Source organism: Leptopilina heterotoma, unplaced genomic scaffold (genome assembly GCF_015476425.1).
Source record: "Leptopilina heterotoma isolate Lh14 unplaced genomic scaffold, ASM1547642v1 Lhet_361, whole genome shotgun sequence".
NCBI lineage: Eukaryota > Metazoa > Arthropoda > Insecta > Hymenoptera > Figitidae > Leptopilina > Leptopilina heterotoma.
Genome location: NW_025111042.1, coordinates 922,903 through 940,536, shown reverse-complemented (window position 1 = coordinate 940,536; position 17,634 = coordinate 922,903). Strand labels below are relative to the sequence as shown.

The window sequence follows — 17,634 nt, the reverse complement described above, 5'->3', positions numbered from 1 at the left end:
TCTTCCTTTCAATTTTATTATTAATTTTATTTTTTTCTTCACTATTTTTTTATTCTAAACTGAATAAAAAAGGAAATGAATAAAAAAGTAAATGAGCAAAAAAGTAAATGAATAAAAAAGTAAATGAATAAAAAAAGTAAATGAGTAAAAAAGTAAATGAATAAAAAAAAGTAAATTTTAAAAAAAGTAAATTAATAAAAAAGAACTAAATTAATAAGGAAGAACTAAATTAACATCCAGTGGTGGATTTAATTGTTTATCGCAGATTCGATTTGATCTGATTTAATTTTATTTGCGGTTTTTCCTCTCGGAAATTACAGGAATAATTGACCAAAATTATATTAGAATACCTCTGTCTCTTATATTGAGAAAATTGATTAATTTTTCACACACAATAATTTTTATTTCGATATAAAAAAAATTTCCGAAAAGAATAATAATATTGTCGTATAATGTTCGTGTTATCTGTATTTAATATTAACTCTGCGGGTTAATATTAGATATTTGAACCTGTTAAAAAGTCTTTGGACATATTAGATAAAAATGTACGCATATTATAAATTATAAATTATAATAATTATCATATAAGTTATACAATTAGGGATTATATATGTATATATACATAATACACGTAAAGATATTATAATAATTAAAGATACGTTGTCATTTATCTGTACATAATAATTTAAGTTGGGTGCGTTATTTTTTTTGTAATAATTATAATTATATTATAATTTTAATTATATTACAATTATAATTGTATAATAATTATAATTTTATAATGTTTTTTGTTTTCTAATTAATCTTTATTTTACTATTTTTATTCTACAATCTTTTTTCTCTTATTTTCTTGGGATTATTTGAATAATCACCCTTGGCTGACGTATTTTTTTTCGTTTTTTAAAATTAAATATTTACAACTGAGAAGTTATTGGAAAATTATTTTGCAGAAGACATAATCAGATATAGTTTTGGGAAAATAATTTGTAATCTAAAAATCGACTTTTAATTGAAATTCTAAATTTTCGAAAGTAATGAAATATTTTGAATTCAATTTAGAAAAAAATCGACATATTTCATTACAATATTTATTAGTCGATTGAATAATAATTCAATTTTAAGATTTAGATTAAGATTTTAAATTTGAAATTTTTATAAGAAAGGATTCTTATACGATTTTATATTTTGACTAGTTTTGTCTTAACATATTTTTTATTTCTAACTTTAAACATAAAAGTAAACTACTTATACTACTCGATAATCGATGACAATGTTATTCCGAATTTTTCTAATCAAGTTATTAATTTTACAGATTTGACTAGTTTCTATTTTTTATTTGGAATCAATTTTTATATTTAGAATCAATTTTTGGAGCCGAGAAAGAAGACACCAAAACACAGGTATAAAATTAATTAAATTAAAAATTCATAAAATTGAAAAAATTCTGTTACTAATTCAATTTTTTTTCTTCCACAGATTTGAAGAATTTTGAAAAAACTGAATAAAGTTTGAATTTCGATTTAACCTTTGAATAAGCTTTGAATCAGCTTTGAATTTATAAACTTTGAATTCCATTAAAGTTTTCGTCAGATTCTGGAAAAATGGCGTCTACATCCTTTCGGAGAAGATCGTCCCTGTCGGCGACATCGTCCTCGGGATCGTTCACGAGAACGCTCTCCTCGCCAGTGTCGACAGCGTCCTCTGGAGCGAGGAAGAAATTAGCTCGTCCCTTACACTTCCTTTGATAGTCGGCATTCTCTGGAGCGTGCCTGTGACAGGAATCGCAAACTGTGTCCATTTTTGTGGTGCAAGGATGAGCTTCGTAGAGTCCTGGACCACAACGAGAGCATATCCAGCAGGGCTGAATACTGTGATGTGGACTGTAAGTTCCTGGAGAACATCTACCGCACTCTGTGTCTTGACCTGGACTACAACGTTTCACCACTCCCATTCCTGGACCACATTTACTGCAGTGCGAACCCTCTCGATGATGTCTGATGTGCGGTCGACATTCTGCAACCTGGAAAATGTAAATTTTTTTTATTTTACTTCCTTTATTGAATATGAAGAAAATTACTTTAATATTTCAATTTTTAGCATTTTATTTTTAAAGAAAATATCTGAGCTAATTACTTAATAAAAAATTAATTCAGTTTCAACGTTGCATTCTCTGCAAGGTGTTTTTTTTTTGGATCTGAGCTAATGCCTTAATGAAATTGATTAAATCAGTTCAACTGGCAGAAATAAAATTATCCGGAACAATTTTTATAAATAGATTAACTTCAAAAGGTTTTAATTTGGAATTTTATAAATTTTCTAATCTGAATAAATTTAATTAGAAATTTTAATGAACTTAGATTTTTAAAAAATTTCAATAATTCAAATTCTTCTGTTAGTTACATTTTTTAATTGTATATTTAATTAATTATTAAAAGTAATGGATTTATAGAAGAATTTTAGTTAAAAACACTAAAAAAAAAATTGAATTTTTGGAGAAGTTACAAATTGCAGAAATTCAATTATGTTCAAAAATTAAAAAAAAATTCTTGTCAAAATTTCAATTATCTTTATAAATAATAAAATTCAATTATTTAAAAAAAATTTAATAATATTCTTGGCAAAATTTCAATTATTGCCAAAAATTTTCCTCAATTCAATGATTTTCAATATCTACTATTTTGATAAAATTTTCGGGAAGAATTTAATTATTATTATAAAAAAAAATTGACAAAATTCTTCGCAAACTTTTAATTATTTTCACAAAGAAATAAAAATATCACAAGAATTCAATTATCTACAAAATTTTTTTATTTTCTTCGCAATATTTCAATTATTTTCATAAATAATTCAATTATTTACTGGGATTCAATTATATTTGAAAATTTTAATAAAATTTGTTACATATGAATTCAATTATCTTCATAAATAACTTAATTCGTCGCAAAAAGTCGATTATTTTTAAAAATTTTAATAAAATTCTTCACAAAAATTCAATTACTATTTTTATAAATATCCAAATTCATCACAAGAATTTAATTCTTTTCAAAAGTAATAAAATATTTTGCAGAAATTAAAATACATATTATTTTCAAAAATATTTTATAAATTCTCGTCAAGAATTCAATTTTTCATAAATAATAAAATTCTTCTCAAGAATTCAATTATTTTCAAAAATTTTAATAAAATTCTTGACTAAATTTCAATTATTTAAATTTAAACAAAATTTAATAAAACTCTTCTCAGGAATTCAATTATAGTAAAAAATTTTAATAAAATAATATTAATTTTCTTCGGAACAATTAAATTATTGTCATAAAATTTAAATTAAATTCTTGGCAAGAAATTAATTGAATAATAAAATTTTTCTGAGGTATTTAATTACTATGTTAATACTATTTTATTACCACTTTTTTAAGGAATTCAATTATTTACAAATTTTTTATTTTCTTCGCAAAACTTAAATTATTTTCCAAAAATTTTCTTTAATTCAATGATTTTCAATATCTATTTTAATAAATTTCTACACAAACATTAATTATATTCATAAATAATAAAAATTTTACAGAAATTCAATTATATACAAATTTTTTAAAAATTTCTTTGCAATAATTCAATTATTTTCATAAATATTAAAACTCATTGTAGAATTTCAATTATTTTTAATACAATTTTAATCGAATTCACCAAAAAAATGTAATTGTTCTTAAAAATATTAGAATTTGTCAAAAAAATTCAATTAGAGATTCAATTAAAAAAAAATATTTGCAATTTTTTCATATTTTTTAATTTGAAAACTCAACAAAAAGAATTTAATTAATAATTATTTAAAAATTTGTCGCTAAAATTCTTTATGAGAATTAAAGTTTGATACACATTCAATTATTTAAAAAATTATTTATTTTTGTATTTAAATAATTGAATACTCGTAGAATTTTCTAATAAAAATTTATTTAAAATTGATTTTCAGTTAAAATTTTTGATAATAATTGAATATTAAAAGCATTAAAGCATGAATTTTTAGAAATAATTGAATTTTGAATTCGTTTCAAATTAAATTTTTGAAATTCTGAATTTTTCATACTTTAAATGAACAATTCTGTAGAATTAATTTTTTGAGAAAGTTTAATTTAATTTTATTTTGAAATTATTTGAAGTTTTTATTTTCTAATAAATATTTAATTGAAGAATTTACGAATAATTGAAATTTCACGTAAAATTGAATAATTTTACAAATGGATTTGAAAATTCTAAAAGAACTTTTTTCGAAAATTATTAAAAATAATTGATTTAAAGAAGAATTTTAGTTTTAAAAATTCTAGAAAATAATAATTGAATTGAAATGATGAAAATAATTTTCAAAAAATTCCTATTGGAAAATAATCCTAATGATTAAATATTTATTTAAAAAAAGAAGTTATTGATGATTTCGAATAATTTTCCAATTAAAGAAATTCGTAAATAAATGTAAATGTAAATAAAAATTATTATAAATACTCAAGAAAATGTTCTAACATTTTCTTTAGTATTTAATAATTTTTGGAGTGAATAAAAAAAAATTTTTTTTCCCGTGTGTACAATTTGTGTTTTGGCAAAGAATTTTGTTTTCTCCTACTTCTATTAACTGAATGAAGTTTTTTTCTTTCTTTCAAAATTCAATGTACTTTGGTAAATTGAATTTTGAAAGAAAAAAAATATATTCTGTGCATGTGCCGAGCACGTTAAAGAGGAGTTAAAAATTTTTTTATCCCCGAGTTTCTTTATATCAGTTTCTATTCTAAACTTAATGCACAAGTAAGACCGTTGGCGAACAGGTGCCTGAGAAACGGGGACCAGCTGACTTCGGAAACACCTTGCGGAGGTTCATCCGTTCGTTTTGCATTTGCTTTTCTAGACAAAACCCCGATAACAATCGCTTTCTTCGCCCCGAATCGAGATCATCTTTTTATTATATTAATTCTCGCAAAAACAATGCGAATTCTTAATCTCCGATTCTTCATACCCTCCAGTTAATTATCATAATTCCCTTCCCATGGAATTAATCACCATTTTTCTACTCCCTTGATTTTTAATAGAGTCATTTTCATTCACCCAAAGTCAATTTATTTTTTAAAATCTAAAATCCAGTCTTTTTTTTTAAATTTTGCTAAATTCACCAAAATTACTAATTTCAAATTTAAAAATATTTTCACCGAAATTCGAAAACAAAATTTAAATTTAGTCAAAAGTTGGATAAATTTAGAATCGTGGGAATAAAAATACGGGATTCAACGAACTCTGACTAAATTTAATCCGATTTTAAATGTCCATCTGTTGTTATTATCCGACCTTCAAAAATTGATCCTCATAACTTGGAAGTATATCGAGAAACGAGAACCCGCATCGAACAACGAGCCCGCGGCTCTAAATTCTTTTTCTTCTTTCTATAACAAAACGAAATCTCATCTGTAATTTTCAATCATTCATCTTTCGAGGCAATAACCATTTCTTATTCAGAGGCATTGCGAAATTCAATTTCGAAAATATTTCAGACTCTTCCTTTTTGCAAATTAAATTTGCAACTAAATTGTAACTAAATAAATAATTTTCTGAATTTATCTATATTATTAAATAGAAATAATGGAAAAAAAATTATTAATTATAAATAAATTAAATAGAAACAAATTTCGGATAGAATAGAAACAGAAATAAAAATAGAAACAGAATAAAATGACAAAAATAAAATAAAGCAAAAATTATGAATGTAAACTAAACTTTTGGTTTTGTCATACACCGAAAGTCGAGTATATATTTTAAACTTTATACGAGAGACAAGGAAAAGTTGTAATTATTTATTCTTTTTTTTAGGAATTCAAATACAAATTCTGTGAGTGGTGTATCCAATAAGTGAACTCTCGAGAAGTGTGGCGAGCGTGGCGAGCGTGGCGAGTTTCGAGGAGAAGAAAAAATGAAATTCGATCGCGCGGTATTTAAAAGTGAAGCGCGACAGTTTCTTAAAACGATCATTGCAGTAATTTTACACATCAGGTAAGAAGGGGGAAAAAAAAGTATTATTTTCTCTTGATAATAGTTTGCAGCTAAAAAGGATGGGAGTCAGCTGCTGGCAGCTGTCGATGGCACGCGCCATCGGTTTCAGAAAAGTCAGGTGAGTGCCAACACCCGGCGAATGGGCCCAATGAACCATGTAAGGCCCAATTTTTAAAAGCATCCTCCTCCTCCTACTTCTTCTTCTTCTTCTTTTTCGCCTCTCACTCTTATTTGTTACTTTCCCTCTGTATAATATTCTGTTTCCTTTTTTCAATTCCGAGCGGGTTTTCTTTATTTACTTGGTAACTAGCTCTCGGAACGTGGTATTCAATTTATTATTATTATGCGAATTAATATTCGAAAATTTATATTTGAAAATAAAAAATGTAACATTTTTTATTTTTGAATAAAAAAATAATTTTTTATATTTGAAAATAAAAAATGTAACATTTTTTATTTTCAAATATAAATTTTTAAATAATTTCATAATTGAAATTTAAAAACTTCACTTAAATACATGATTAATTATTATTGTTTATATTTTCAAAAATTTTAATATAATTCTTCGCAAGAATTCAATTATTTTCGGAAATAATAATATTCTTTTGAAGGATTCAATTATTTTTATAAATAGTAAAATTTTTTGCCAAAATTCAATTATTTTCATCAAAATTTTAATTAAGTTTCACGAAAGAATTCAATTATTTTATAAAATTTTAATAAATACTTCGAAATAATTCAATTATTTTTTTAAAATAGTAAAATCTTTACCAAAATTCAATTATTTTCAGAAATAATAAAGTTTTTATAAGAATTCAATTATTTTATTGAATTTTGATAAAATTCTTCGCAAATGTTCAATTATTTTCATAAATATAATAAAATTTTTCTTAGAAATTCAATTATTCTTCAAAATTTTAATAACATTTGTTGCAAAAATTCAATTATTTTAATAAATAATAAATTTCTTTTGAAAAACTTCAATTAATTCGATAATTTTTAATATAATTCTTTAAAAACATTCAATTATTTACAATTTTTATAAAATTCTTGGCAAGAATTAAATTATTTTTAGAAATGATATAATTCAAAAATTTCAAAAATTTTAATAAATTCTTTCAAACAATTCAATTACTTTTTTAAATAGTAAAATCTTTGCAAAAATTCAATTATTTTCAATAAAATTTCACAAAAGAATTAAATTTTTTTCTTAATTCATTATAAAATTTTTCAAAGAATCGAATTATTTTTTAAAAATTTAATAAATCCTTCGAAACAGTTCAATTATTTTTAAAAGTAATAAAATTCATCGCAAGAATTAAATTATTTTTTATAAATAATAAAATTCTTCGCGAGAATTCAATCATTTTCGGAAATAATAACATTCTTTGAAAGAATTCAATTATTTTTGTAAAAGTAAAATTTTTTGCGAAAATTCAATTATTTTCATAAAAATTTTAATAAACTTTAATAATCCAATATTTAATTAACATTTTTTAACAGACACGATTATTTTAAAAATTTGAAAAGAATTCTTTGTTTACTTCAATCATTTTCAAAATTTTCAATTAAAATAATTCTAAAAACTACATTATTTAAAAAAACTGAAAGAAATTCTTCGAAAGAATTTATTATTTACAAAAACTCTAATAAAATTGTTTAAAAGAGTTTAATTTTCTATCAATAATTTAAATAAAATTTTAATAGTAAAATTATTAATTACAATTATTAAAAAAATCGATTATTTTCGATAAAGAAAGTCCATTATTTAAAAAAAAATTCAAAGAAATTCTTCAAAAGAATTTAATTATAGGATTTTCAAAAATTTTAATAAAATTCTTCGCGAGAATTCAATTATTTTTAATAAATAAAATACCCTAAAATAATTCATTTTATTGGGAAGAATTTTGTTGCATATCAAAATAATTGAATTCTTTCGCAGAATTACTTAAAAAAATGTTTGAAAATAATTGAATTTTTCTGTGAAGAATTTTAATATTTTTGAGTATAATTATAATAGAATTATTTAGAAAAAATTTGTTAGTTATGAAAATAATTGAACTTTTCTGATGAATTTTATTAAAAAGTTTGAAAATAATTAATTTTCTGCGACGAATTAAGTTATTTACGGAAATAATTGAATTCTTGCAAAGAATTTTATTAATTTCTTCAATAATTCCATGTTTCTTAATATTGAATTGTTTAGACGAATTCTAATAAAATTTTTGAAAATAATTGCATTTGTCAAAAGAATTTAATTAGGATTTTCAAAAATGTTAATAAAATTCCTCGTGAGAATTTAATTATTTTCATAAATAATAAAATTCTTCTCGAGAATTTAATTATTCTCAAATTGTTTTTATAAAATTCTTTGCAAGAATTCAATGATTTTGAATTTTGTTGTTTTTATTTTTAATTAAAATTTTTAATTTTGTTTTTTTAATTTTGAATTATTTTGCTTGTGTTTATTTTGAATAACTTTTCAAAATTCCATTTTGAGGCATTATGTTTCTTCTTTGTTTTTTCTTAGCTCTTCATTCTTTGCCCGTTGAACCGGAAAATTGACAAGGCATCCCTACGACCTCTGAACAAGTCGGATTCTTGTTACACGTCCAATTAAGTGACATCCCTTTCTAAAGTTCGCAAGGTGACGTTTAATTTCTCCTAGACATATTTTATTTAATTTTTTTCTCTTCTTCTTCTTCTTCTCGTCTTCTTGATAATAAATAATGAAAGTTTTTTGCATTTTTCAAAAAGAGATAAATAACACACAAATTTTTTATTTTTGTTCCAATTATGGTGTTTCAATGATTTAAAAATTTATTTTATAGACCTTGACCGTGGTTTACGATGAGAGTGGAGTTTTTATGTCAATTCGACATTTGAAATAAGAAGAAAACAATAAAATTTACGACAAGGACTCAGTTTTTGGAAAAAGAGATGACTAAAGACGCTAGAGGACTAAAGAGAATCGAGCGTTCGGAGATGACGATTTCAAGACTTAATAATATCTCGAAGCCAAAAGGCAATATCCTTTTGGCTCGAGATTTTTCCTTTGTTCATTTTGAATATTTCTCGAGTTGCAAGTCTGTTTTTTTGTATATATATATGTATATAAAAGGCCGCAACTTGTTCCAAATGCTTCGGGGCAGTATATAAACTGTCTGGGAATATTTCCGATAAGGGAGTAGAAAAGAGAAGAACAAGAGGAGAAGAAAATAAAGAAGTGCAAAAAAAGGAAAAATTGTCCTTATAACACACAGTTTTTCGCCCTCTTTTACATCTCGTGAGAAATACCAAAAAATAGGTCAGTATATTTCCTCTGAACTTTTTTCTAATTTATTATTTGTAAAAAATGGAAATTTTATTCAGCTTGAGGAAAATTTCTCTTTTTCACAATTTTTGTAAACAAATTTTCCCAGCCATTTACTTTTTTGTTTTTTATTCATTTTTATTTTATACATCCGTTTCATTTGCATTTTATTTCTATTTTCTTTATACAATATATACAATATCGTTTTTTGAGTTTGGTAACTTTTTTTTTCTTTTTTTAGTAGAGTTGGTGGCAATTTATTTTTTTTCCAGTTTGCGGGAATTTTATTTTCACAACAGAGTTGCAATATAGTGACGAGGGAAACAATAAATACGATGACGTATGTGAATGGGAACTTCCGATGTTAATAAAACGGAAGTGGTAATTGCGACTATTGTAATATACTATTTGTCCCTTTTTTTCGTATTTATCAGTCCAATGACATCGAATCATTTCTGCAACTCTGACTTTCTTTTCACTGTATAATTATCTTTTTTTGAACGAACAAAAATTTTCTGTTAGTAAAATTTTCTAATATTACTTTTTAATTTTTTTTATAATTATTATTATTTATTATTATTTTATTATTATTTTTTATTTAATTTATTATTATTTTTTATTTTTATTACTTTTAATTACTTTTAATTACTTTTTAATTTTTCATTATTTTTTATTACTTTTTATTAAAGAAGAAAATATTATAAATATTTAAAAATGTGAAATTAATGTTTTGAATGAATTTTTCAGGAATAAATAGATGGAAGAATGTCCTTAAAGCGATGAAGGAAAGGGTTGAGTTTATTCCGGAAAAGCTTCACTTCCAGAAGGTCAGAAGGTCACGCCACGATGGTTTCCACACATTTTTCTGCTCTTTCTATGAACCCTTGCCCAGTTTTGACTTCCGATGGGAAGTTCCAGGCAGAGGGTGAAATACTGCAGCTGCCTGCACTCAACGCTACCGTAAGTAAATTGAGATAATTATCTATAGCTTTTTTAAATAATTTTTCCCAGCAGTAAAGAATTCTTTTGCACTCAGGTTTCATACACTCGAATGTGTAATATTATAATTTAAATCACACTCCTTCTCAAAGTGTATATTCATAATAAATTAATTTCAAGGAATGATCCACAGAAAAAAACGAGATAAAATCTATTTATTCAATTTTTATTAATTAATTTTTATTTATTATTATATTTTTTTATTTATTATTATATTTATTATTTATTATTATTCATTTTTATTCATAAAAATAAAAATTCATTTTTATTATTTAGAAAAAATTATAATCAAAATAATTATTTATTAAATTGATTAGTTTATTAAATTCTCGAAAAATACTTTTTGGTAAATAAAATATTTATTTAGCGCGCGGATCCAAATATCAAATTTATTATTATTTTGCAAATTATGAAATATTAATTTCAATTACAAATTATTGAATAATTTCATAATCAAAATTAAATACAAATCAATTATTCAGTATGTAAGAAATTAATTATTATTGTTTATATTCTCAAAAATTAAAATATAATTCTTCGCAAGAATTCATTTATTTTCATAAATAATAATATTCTTCGAAAGAATGCAATTATTTTTATAAATATAGTAAAATTTTTTTAAATAATTCAATTTTTGTGAAATTTTTAATAAAATTTCACGAAAGAATTCAATTATTTTCTAAAATTTTTTTAATAAATCCTTTGGAAACAATATTCAATTATTCATAATACAATTATAAAATATTTCATGAAAGTATTCGCAATTTTTTGAAATTTTCAATAAAATTTCACGAAAGAATTCAATTTTTACCTTAGTTCGATATAAAATCCTTCAAAAGAATTCAATTATTTTCTAAAATTTTTAAACATCCTATGAAACAAATTCAATTATTTTTAACACAATTTTTAAAATATTTCATAAAAGAATCCTTTTTTTTTAATTTTTAATAAAATTTCACGAAAGAATTCAATTATTATCTAAAATTTTGATAAATCCTTTGAATTGATTCAATTATTTTTTTAAATAGTAAAATTCTTTGCAAAAATTCAATTATTTTCAATTATTTTCAAATTTTACGAAAGAATTCAATTTTTTTCTTAATTCATTTTGTAAAATTTTTCAAAGAATTCAATTATTTTCTAAATTTTTAATAAATCCTTCGAAACAATTCAATTATTTTTATAAATATTAAAATTCTTTGCAATAATTCAATTATTTTTAATAAAATTTTAATAAAGTTTTATGTAAGAATTCAATTTTTGAAAATTTTTATTACAATTACACTAAAAAATTCAATTATTTAAAAAAATTTTTCTAAAATCCTTCGAAATAATTCAATTATTTTTTTAAATAGTAAAATCTTTGCAAAAATTTAATTATTTTCTAAAATTTTAATAAATCCTTTAAAATAATTCAAATTTTTAAAAATTTTTCGAAACAATTCAATTATTTTCTATATTTTAATAATAAAATTCTTCGAAAAAATTCAATTCTCAAATTTTTTGATAAAATTCGTTGCAAGAATTCAATTATTTTCAATTTTTTTTAATAAAATTATATTATTTTTACTTTATTTATTATTAATTATTTTTATTTACATCTGTAATTTTTAATATTTGTAAAAAATTTTACTTTCAAGAAAAATTTTATTTTGAGAAAAGAAAATCACATATATGTTAATTTTTCTCTATTTATTTTACACAAAGTGGACCTAAAAATAATAAAACTAATAATAATCTAATAAAAATAACTATATTAGAAATCGATAATTTCTACAATGAAGAAGCTTTTTTCTCATTATTTTTTGTGATACGAGTTATCTCTGAAATTTAAAATAGACATTTTTAATTTAATGCCTTTGCATTCCCTTTATTGCCTTTTAGAGAAAATTAATCTCACTGTTTTATCATCAAATTTTTTTTTTTATTTCGTTTGTCAAAGTTTAGCTTTGAACTCTTTGGTTCTTGAATTTTCCTTTAACAAAAGAAAATCTGCAAATTCAACAGTTTTTACATTCTCATTTTTTTTAGGGTCTGTTCAGTGTGCGTTAATCTAGAAGTTGTTAACGAGAGATTTTAAATCTTTAATGAATGTCGAGTCAGCTTGAGAATGGCAAGAAAATGAAGAGAGAGAGAGAGAGACACGAAAGTGAATAGTCACAAAGTTCCTCATTATTGGAGGTCATTAGGCATTCTTTTTTTTCACTTTATTACAGATTTTTTTAACCTCTCTATCTCTTTATCTCTTTTTCAATTTGATAAAAACGTCCTACTTTTCGCGAAAGGGGAATTTTCAGTCGGATTTTTTCTAATTAATTTGAATATTCATCGAATCGAAATTTTCGAATAGTGATTTTTATTTTTTTCTGTTTTTTTAATTCTACTTCATTATTTCTATTAATTAATTAATTTATTTATTGATAATGAATATTTGAATAATTTAATATTCAAACTTAAAAAATTCAATTATTAACTAATTTACTAATTAATTATTCTCGTTTATAAATTTCAAAAATTTTAATAAAATTCTTCGTAAGAATTCAATTATTTTTAAACAAAATTTTAATAAAATTTCACGAACGAATACAATTATTTTCTATAATTTAAATAAATACTTCGAAACAATTTAATTATTTTTTTAAATAGTAAAATCTTTGCAAAAATTCAATTATTTTAAATAAAATTTCACGAAAGAATTCAATTATTTAAAAAAAAAATTTTTAATCCTTCGAAGCGATTCAACAATTTTTTAAAACAGTAAAATCTTTGCAAAAATTCAATTATTTTCTAAAGTTTTGATAAATTCTTCAAAACAATTTAATTTATTTTAAATTTTTAATAAAATTTTTCGAAAGATTTCAATTATTTTCAAAAATTTGAATAAAATTCTTCGCACGAATTCAATTATTTTCATTATAAATAATAAAATTCTTCGAAGGAATTCAATTACTCTCAAATTTTTTGATAAAATTCTTTGCAAGAATTTGAAATTGAAAGTAATTTAATTTCAGCAAAGTATTTTATTACTTTTCAAAAGAATTGAATTCTTGTGATTAATTTTGATATTTATCAAAATAATTGAATTTTGTAGAAGAATTTTATTAAAATTCCCTAAAATAATTGAATTTTGGAGAAGAATTTTTTTTAAATTCCCTAAAATAATTGATTTTATGGGAAGAATTTTGTTGCGTATCAAAATAATTGAATTATTTCGCAGAATTACTTAAAATTTACTGAAAATAATTGAATTTTTGTGAAGAATTTTATTATTTTTCAGCATAATAAAATTCCTTAGTAGAATTTTGTTATTTATGAAAATATTTGAATTCTTGCAACGTATTTTATTAATTTATTGAATAATTCCATGTTTCTTAAAATTTAATTCTTTCGACGAATTTTCAAAAAATTTCATGAATAATTATGCATTCAAAGAAATTCTTCAAAAAGAAATTAATTGGAATTTTGAAAAATTTTATCAAAGCTCTTTGCGAGAATTCGATAATTTTCCTAAATAATAATATTCTTTGAAGGAATTCTATTATTATCAATTTTTTTTGTTAAAATTCTTAGCAACAATTCCATGATTTTCAATACATATTAATTTTAAAATTGAATACAACGATTATTAATATAGAAGAAGATATTTATTTTTATAATAAAATTGAGAAAATATTTATTTTATTAAATATTTATTTTTATAAAAATATAAAATAAAATAATAAAATTGAGAAAAAATTTATTTTATTAAATTTTATTTTTAAAATTATTTTAATTAATTTTCTGATGTGATGATGGAAATTTGAAGATTAATTTTTTCTTTTATGACATTGAGTGGAAATAAGAGGTAAATTAAAATTTTTATTCAGTCGTTGAATAGATGGTGAAAATAAATTTTTTAATTGCAGGAATTGGATTCGCGGGAGTGGATTGGGGTCTCTCTCTCTCTCTCATTCTCACATATATTTTTGCTCCATTCTGGTGTTGAAGGGGGGCCATTTGGCAACAAAGAACGGACCTTGGCGTCGCTCCCACGATTTCTATGCATTATTAGCCTAGACTTTTGACCAACTCTGATCTTTCCGGTTCAACCCCCACGATTCTTCCCTTTATTCTATGCTTTCGCGTTCGCATTTCTTCCACTTCTTTTTATTATTCGTATATATATTGTCTTTCAACTCTTTTTTTCTTTCTCCTCTTGTTAGCGAGAAATTCACATGTGAAATGATCGTATCACTATTTAAAATGGGTACAAAGTCACCTTTATTCAGTTTTTTCCCTTTTTTGCTCCTCTTTCTCTAAATTAGTAAATTGATGCTCTAAATCTCTAAAATCTAATTTTTTCTATTTATTATTTATTTTTACTATTTTTACCCATTTTTTTCCGTTCCTTTCTTTTTTTATTTACTTATTTATTTAATTAATTCTTTTTCGTCATTTTGTCAATTTTTTCTTTTGTCAATTAGGTATATTTTATTCTAAACAAGCATTTTCGATTTGTTTTTATTTTTTAATTTATTATATTTTGCAAATCTCGTATTTAATGTTTCTTTGTAAAAAAAAAATTCAAATTAATAATTTACAACGTTTATGATCAACAATTAGGAAAATAATATTTTTCTTCTCTCAAACAAAATTTTTCAACAAAAGAGTAAATTCTTTTGTCTAAAAATATGTTTCAAAATTAAATTTGAAATTTTATTTTCTAAAGAAAACTCTTTTGTTTGAACATTTTTCCATTTTCCAATTTATTCTTGAATACAAAATTGGAACAACATTTTTTTTTTGTTTAAAAATATACCAAAATTTTAGTGCAAAATATTTTTCTTCTAAATTGTTGATTATAAACGTTGTGAACTTCGATAAAGTAAATTAATTCCAATGAAATAATATTAATCGTTATTATTTTTCTAAAAAAAGAATAATAATAAAAATAATAAAAAATAATAATAATAGTAATTGTACTAAGAAATGGGGGAAAAAATTTTAATAACAATAAAAATAATAATAATAATAATAAAAATAGTGGTAAAAATATTGATAACAATAAAATAGGAATACGAAAATAATCCCAGAAACTCACCTCGAGTAGAAAGATAATTGAAGAAATGAATAAGAACGCGTATAAAAATCCTTTTTTCGATCCCATTCTTGATGTTCTCGAAATAGGAAAAGCAGCTTATCTCTTATTTCGAAAGAGATTTTTCTTTACACAAACTTTTTAATATTTCTTTCTTTCTTCCTTCCTTCCTTTCTTTTTCACTTTTTGGCCTAATTTTTTTTTTTTAAACTTCTCTTTCACTTTATTACACTCACTATTTTCCTCAAAAAAAAACTTTATAATCTAATTTGCTTTGTATTTAATCTTCTTCTTCTTTTTTTCTAAAAAAAAATTGTTTTAGAAAAAGAAAAAGTTTATTGCATCTATTTAGTTAAATAGTTATTTTTGCAAATTCCTCAACTATAAGGAGAAATCCACCACATTTTCTTTTCATCACTCAATATTGATTCTTGTGGACCCGAATTCTCAAAATAGAAACACTTTTCTCTTATTTAACTGCGGTAATCTCTTTCGCCACACAACAATGTCCTTTTTATAAATTAATGAAGGATCTATCTTGAAAAAGCTTTTAGTTCGGAATTGAATTTGTGAATTAAAATTCCGATTGTCTTTTTTCGTATTTAATTTGATGTTTGATATTTAATTCACTGTTTTGTAATTTTAATTGCATTCGATTTTATTGAAAGGGATTTTTTTTATTCGATTTTATTTGGTACTTTTATTTTTTATTTATTCGTATTTATTCAGTACTTTTATTTTCCGTATTTATTTAGTTCTTTTATTTTTATTTATTTAGTATTTTTATTTTATTTGTTTATTTTTAGTTAATTTTATTCATTATTTTCTTATTTTTTATACTTTTCGTTTATTATTTTTTATACTTTTACAATTTTATGGAAAATTGAAATTTTGTTTTCCTCGACACTCGGTTTAAATTTTTTTTAGTGAGAAAAATTGCAAGAAAAACAGTTTAATTACAGAAAAAAATCGCTCTTGTTTTAGGGAATTTAAAAAATGCAACAAATGCGAACTTTCCTCGAGGATCGCTTCTCGGAGAATGAAACGAGAGGAGCAGGAGGTTTATACAGCTGCTGGCGAACACGCGGTCTTTGATCACGTGGGAATAACACTCCCCACCATCTCGCCAATCATGGGGGTGAAAATAAAAGCGTATATCAGGTAAAAAATTTATTTGCAAATTATTTCTCGAAAAAAAAGAGTACAGCATTTAATTAAAAATTAAAATTTAATCTAATAAATTAAACTTGAATATTAAAAAATCCATTTCAATTTCATTTAGAAACTAAATAATTCAATTTAGAAATTGAATAATTCATATGTAATTAAATTATATTACTCTCTAATATTAATTTATTTACTCTCTGAATTAATACGTTTTCATTATGAAGCCATAGATATTATGTTTAAATTGCTACTAAAGCTAATTATGAGAAATATTTAATGCAAATAAAAAGTAGTAAAAATATTATTTGGAAATTAGTAAAAGTATTGAATTATCTTGATATTCAACAAAATTCTTCCCAATAAAATCAATTATTTTAGAGAATTTTAATAAAATTTTCTTCCAAAATTAAATTATTTTAAGGAATTTTAATAAAATGTTTCTCCAAAATTCAATTATTTTAGGGGATTTTAATAAAATTCTTCTCCAAAATTCAATTATTTTGATAAATTTCAAAATTCATCACAAGAATTCAATTCCTTTGAAAAGTAATAAAATACTTTAAAGAAATTAAATTAGTTTCAAATTCTTGCAAAGAATTTTATCAAAATATTTGAGAATAATTGAATTCCTTCTAAGAATTTTATTATTTTTGAAAATAATTCAATTCTCGCGAAGATTTTTATTAAAATTTTTAAAAATCCTAATTAAATTCTTTTGAAGAATTTCTTTGAATTTTTTTTAAATAATGGAGTTTCTTTAATAATTTTAATTGAAAATTTTGAAAATAATTAAATTTTGTGAACAATTTCTTTCAAGTTTTTAAAATAATCGTGTTTCTTAATAATTGAAATTGAATATTTAATTATTGAATTTTATTAAAATTGTATTGAAAATAATTGGATTTTTGCAAAAATTTAAAAAAATAATTGAATTGTTTCAAAGGCTTAATTAAACTTTTAGAAAATTATTTTATTCTTTTGAAAAATATTATAACGAATTAAGGGCATTTGAACCTTGATGACGTCACACATGCTTTGCACAATCTGTAACGTC

The 17,634-nt window shown here is 22.2% G+C and overlaps 2 protein-coding genes across 4 annotated transcripts in view; one reads left to right on the top strand and one right to left on the bottom strand.

Annotated features, from left to right (window-relative positions):
* Positions 1–1,360: 1,360 nt before the first annotated feature.
* Positions 1,361–16,169, bottom strand: LOC122505658. Its single transcript, XM_043617429.1, has 2 exons — positions 15,417–16,169; positions 1,361–2,020 (listed from the first exon to the last, which is right to left on the bottom strand). Exons 1-2 carry the CDS (start codon positions 15,480–15,482, stop codon positions 1,556–1,558), a joined length of 531 nt encoding a protein of 176 aa, XP_043473364.1. The 5' UTR covers positions 15,483–16,169; the 3' UTR covers positions 1,361–1,555.
* LOC122505659 overlaps positions 1,892–17,634 on the top strand; it is a 20,429-nt gene continuing 4,686 nt past the window's right edge. For 2 of the 3 annotated variants that reach the window (XM_043617430.1, XM_043617432.1), the window contains exons 1-6: positions 1,892–2,029; positions 5,845–6,142; positions 8,555–8,671; positions 8,856–9,331; positions 10,085–10,297; positions 16,398–16,574. In XM_043617430.1, the coding sequence (XP_043473365.1) occupies positions 10,242–10,297; positions 16,398–16,574 (233 nt within the window). In that variant the 5' untranslated portion in view covers positions 1,892–2,029; positions 5,845–6,142; positions 8,555–8,671; positions 8,856–9,331; positions 10,085–10,241. The remainder of the gene's footprint in view (positions 2,030–5,844; positions 6,143–8,554; positions 8,672–8,855; positions 9,332–10,084; positions 10,298–16,397; positions 16,575–17,634) is intronic. The other variant, XM_043617431.1, reaches the window with a different exon arrangement.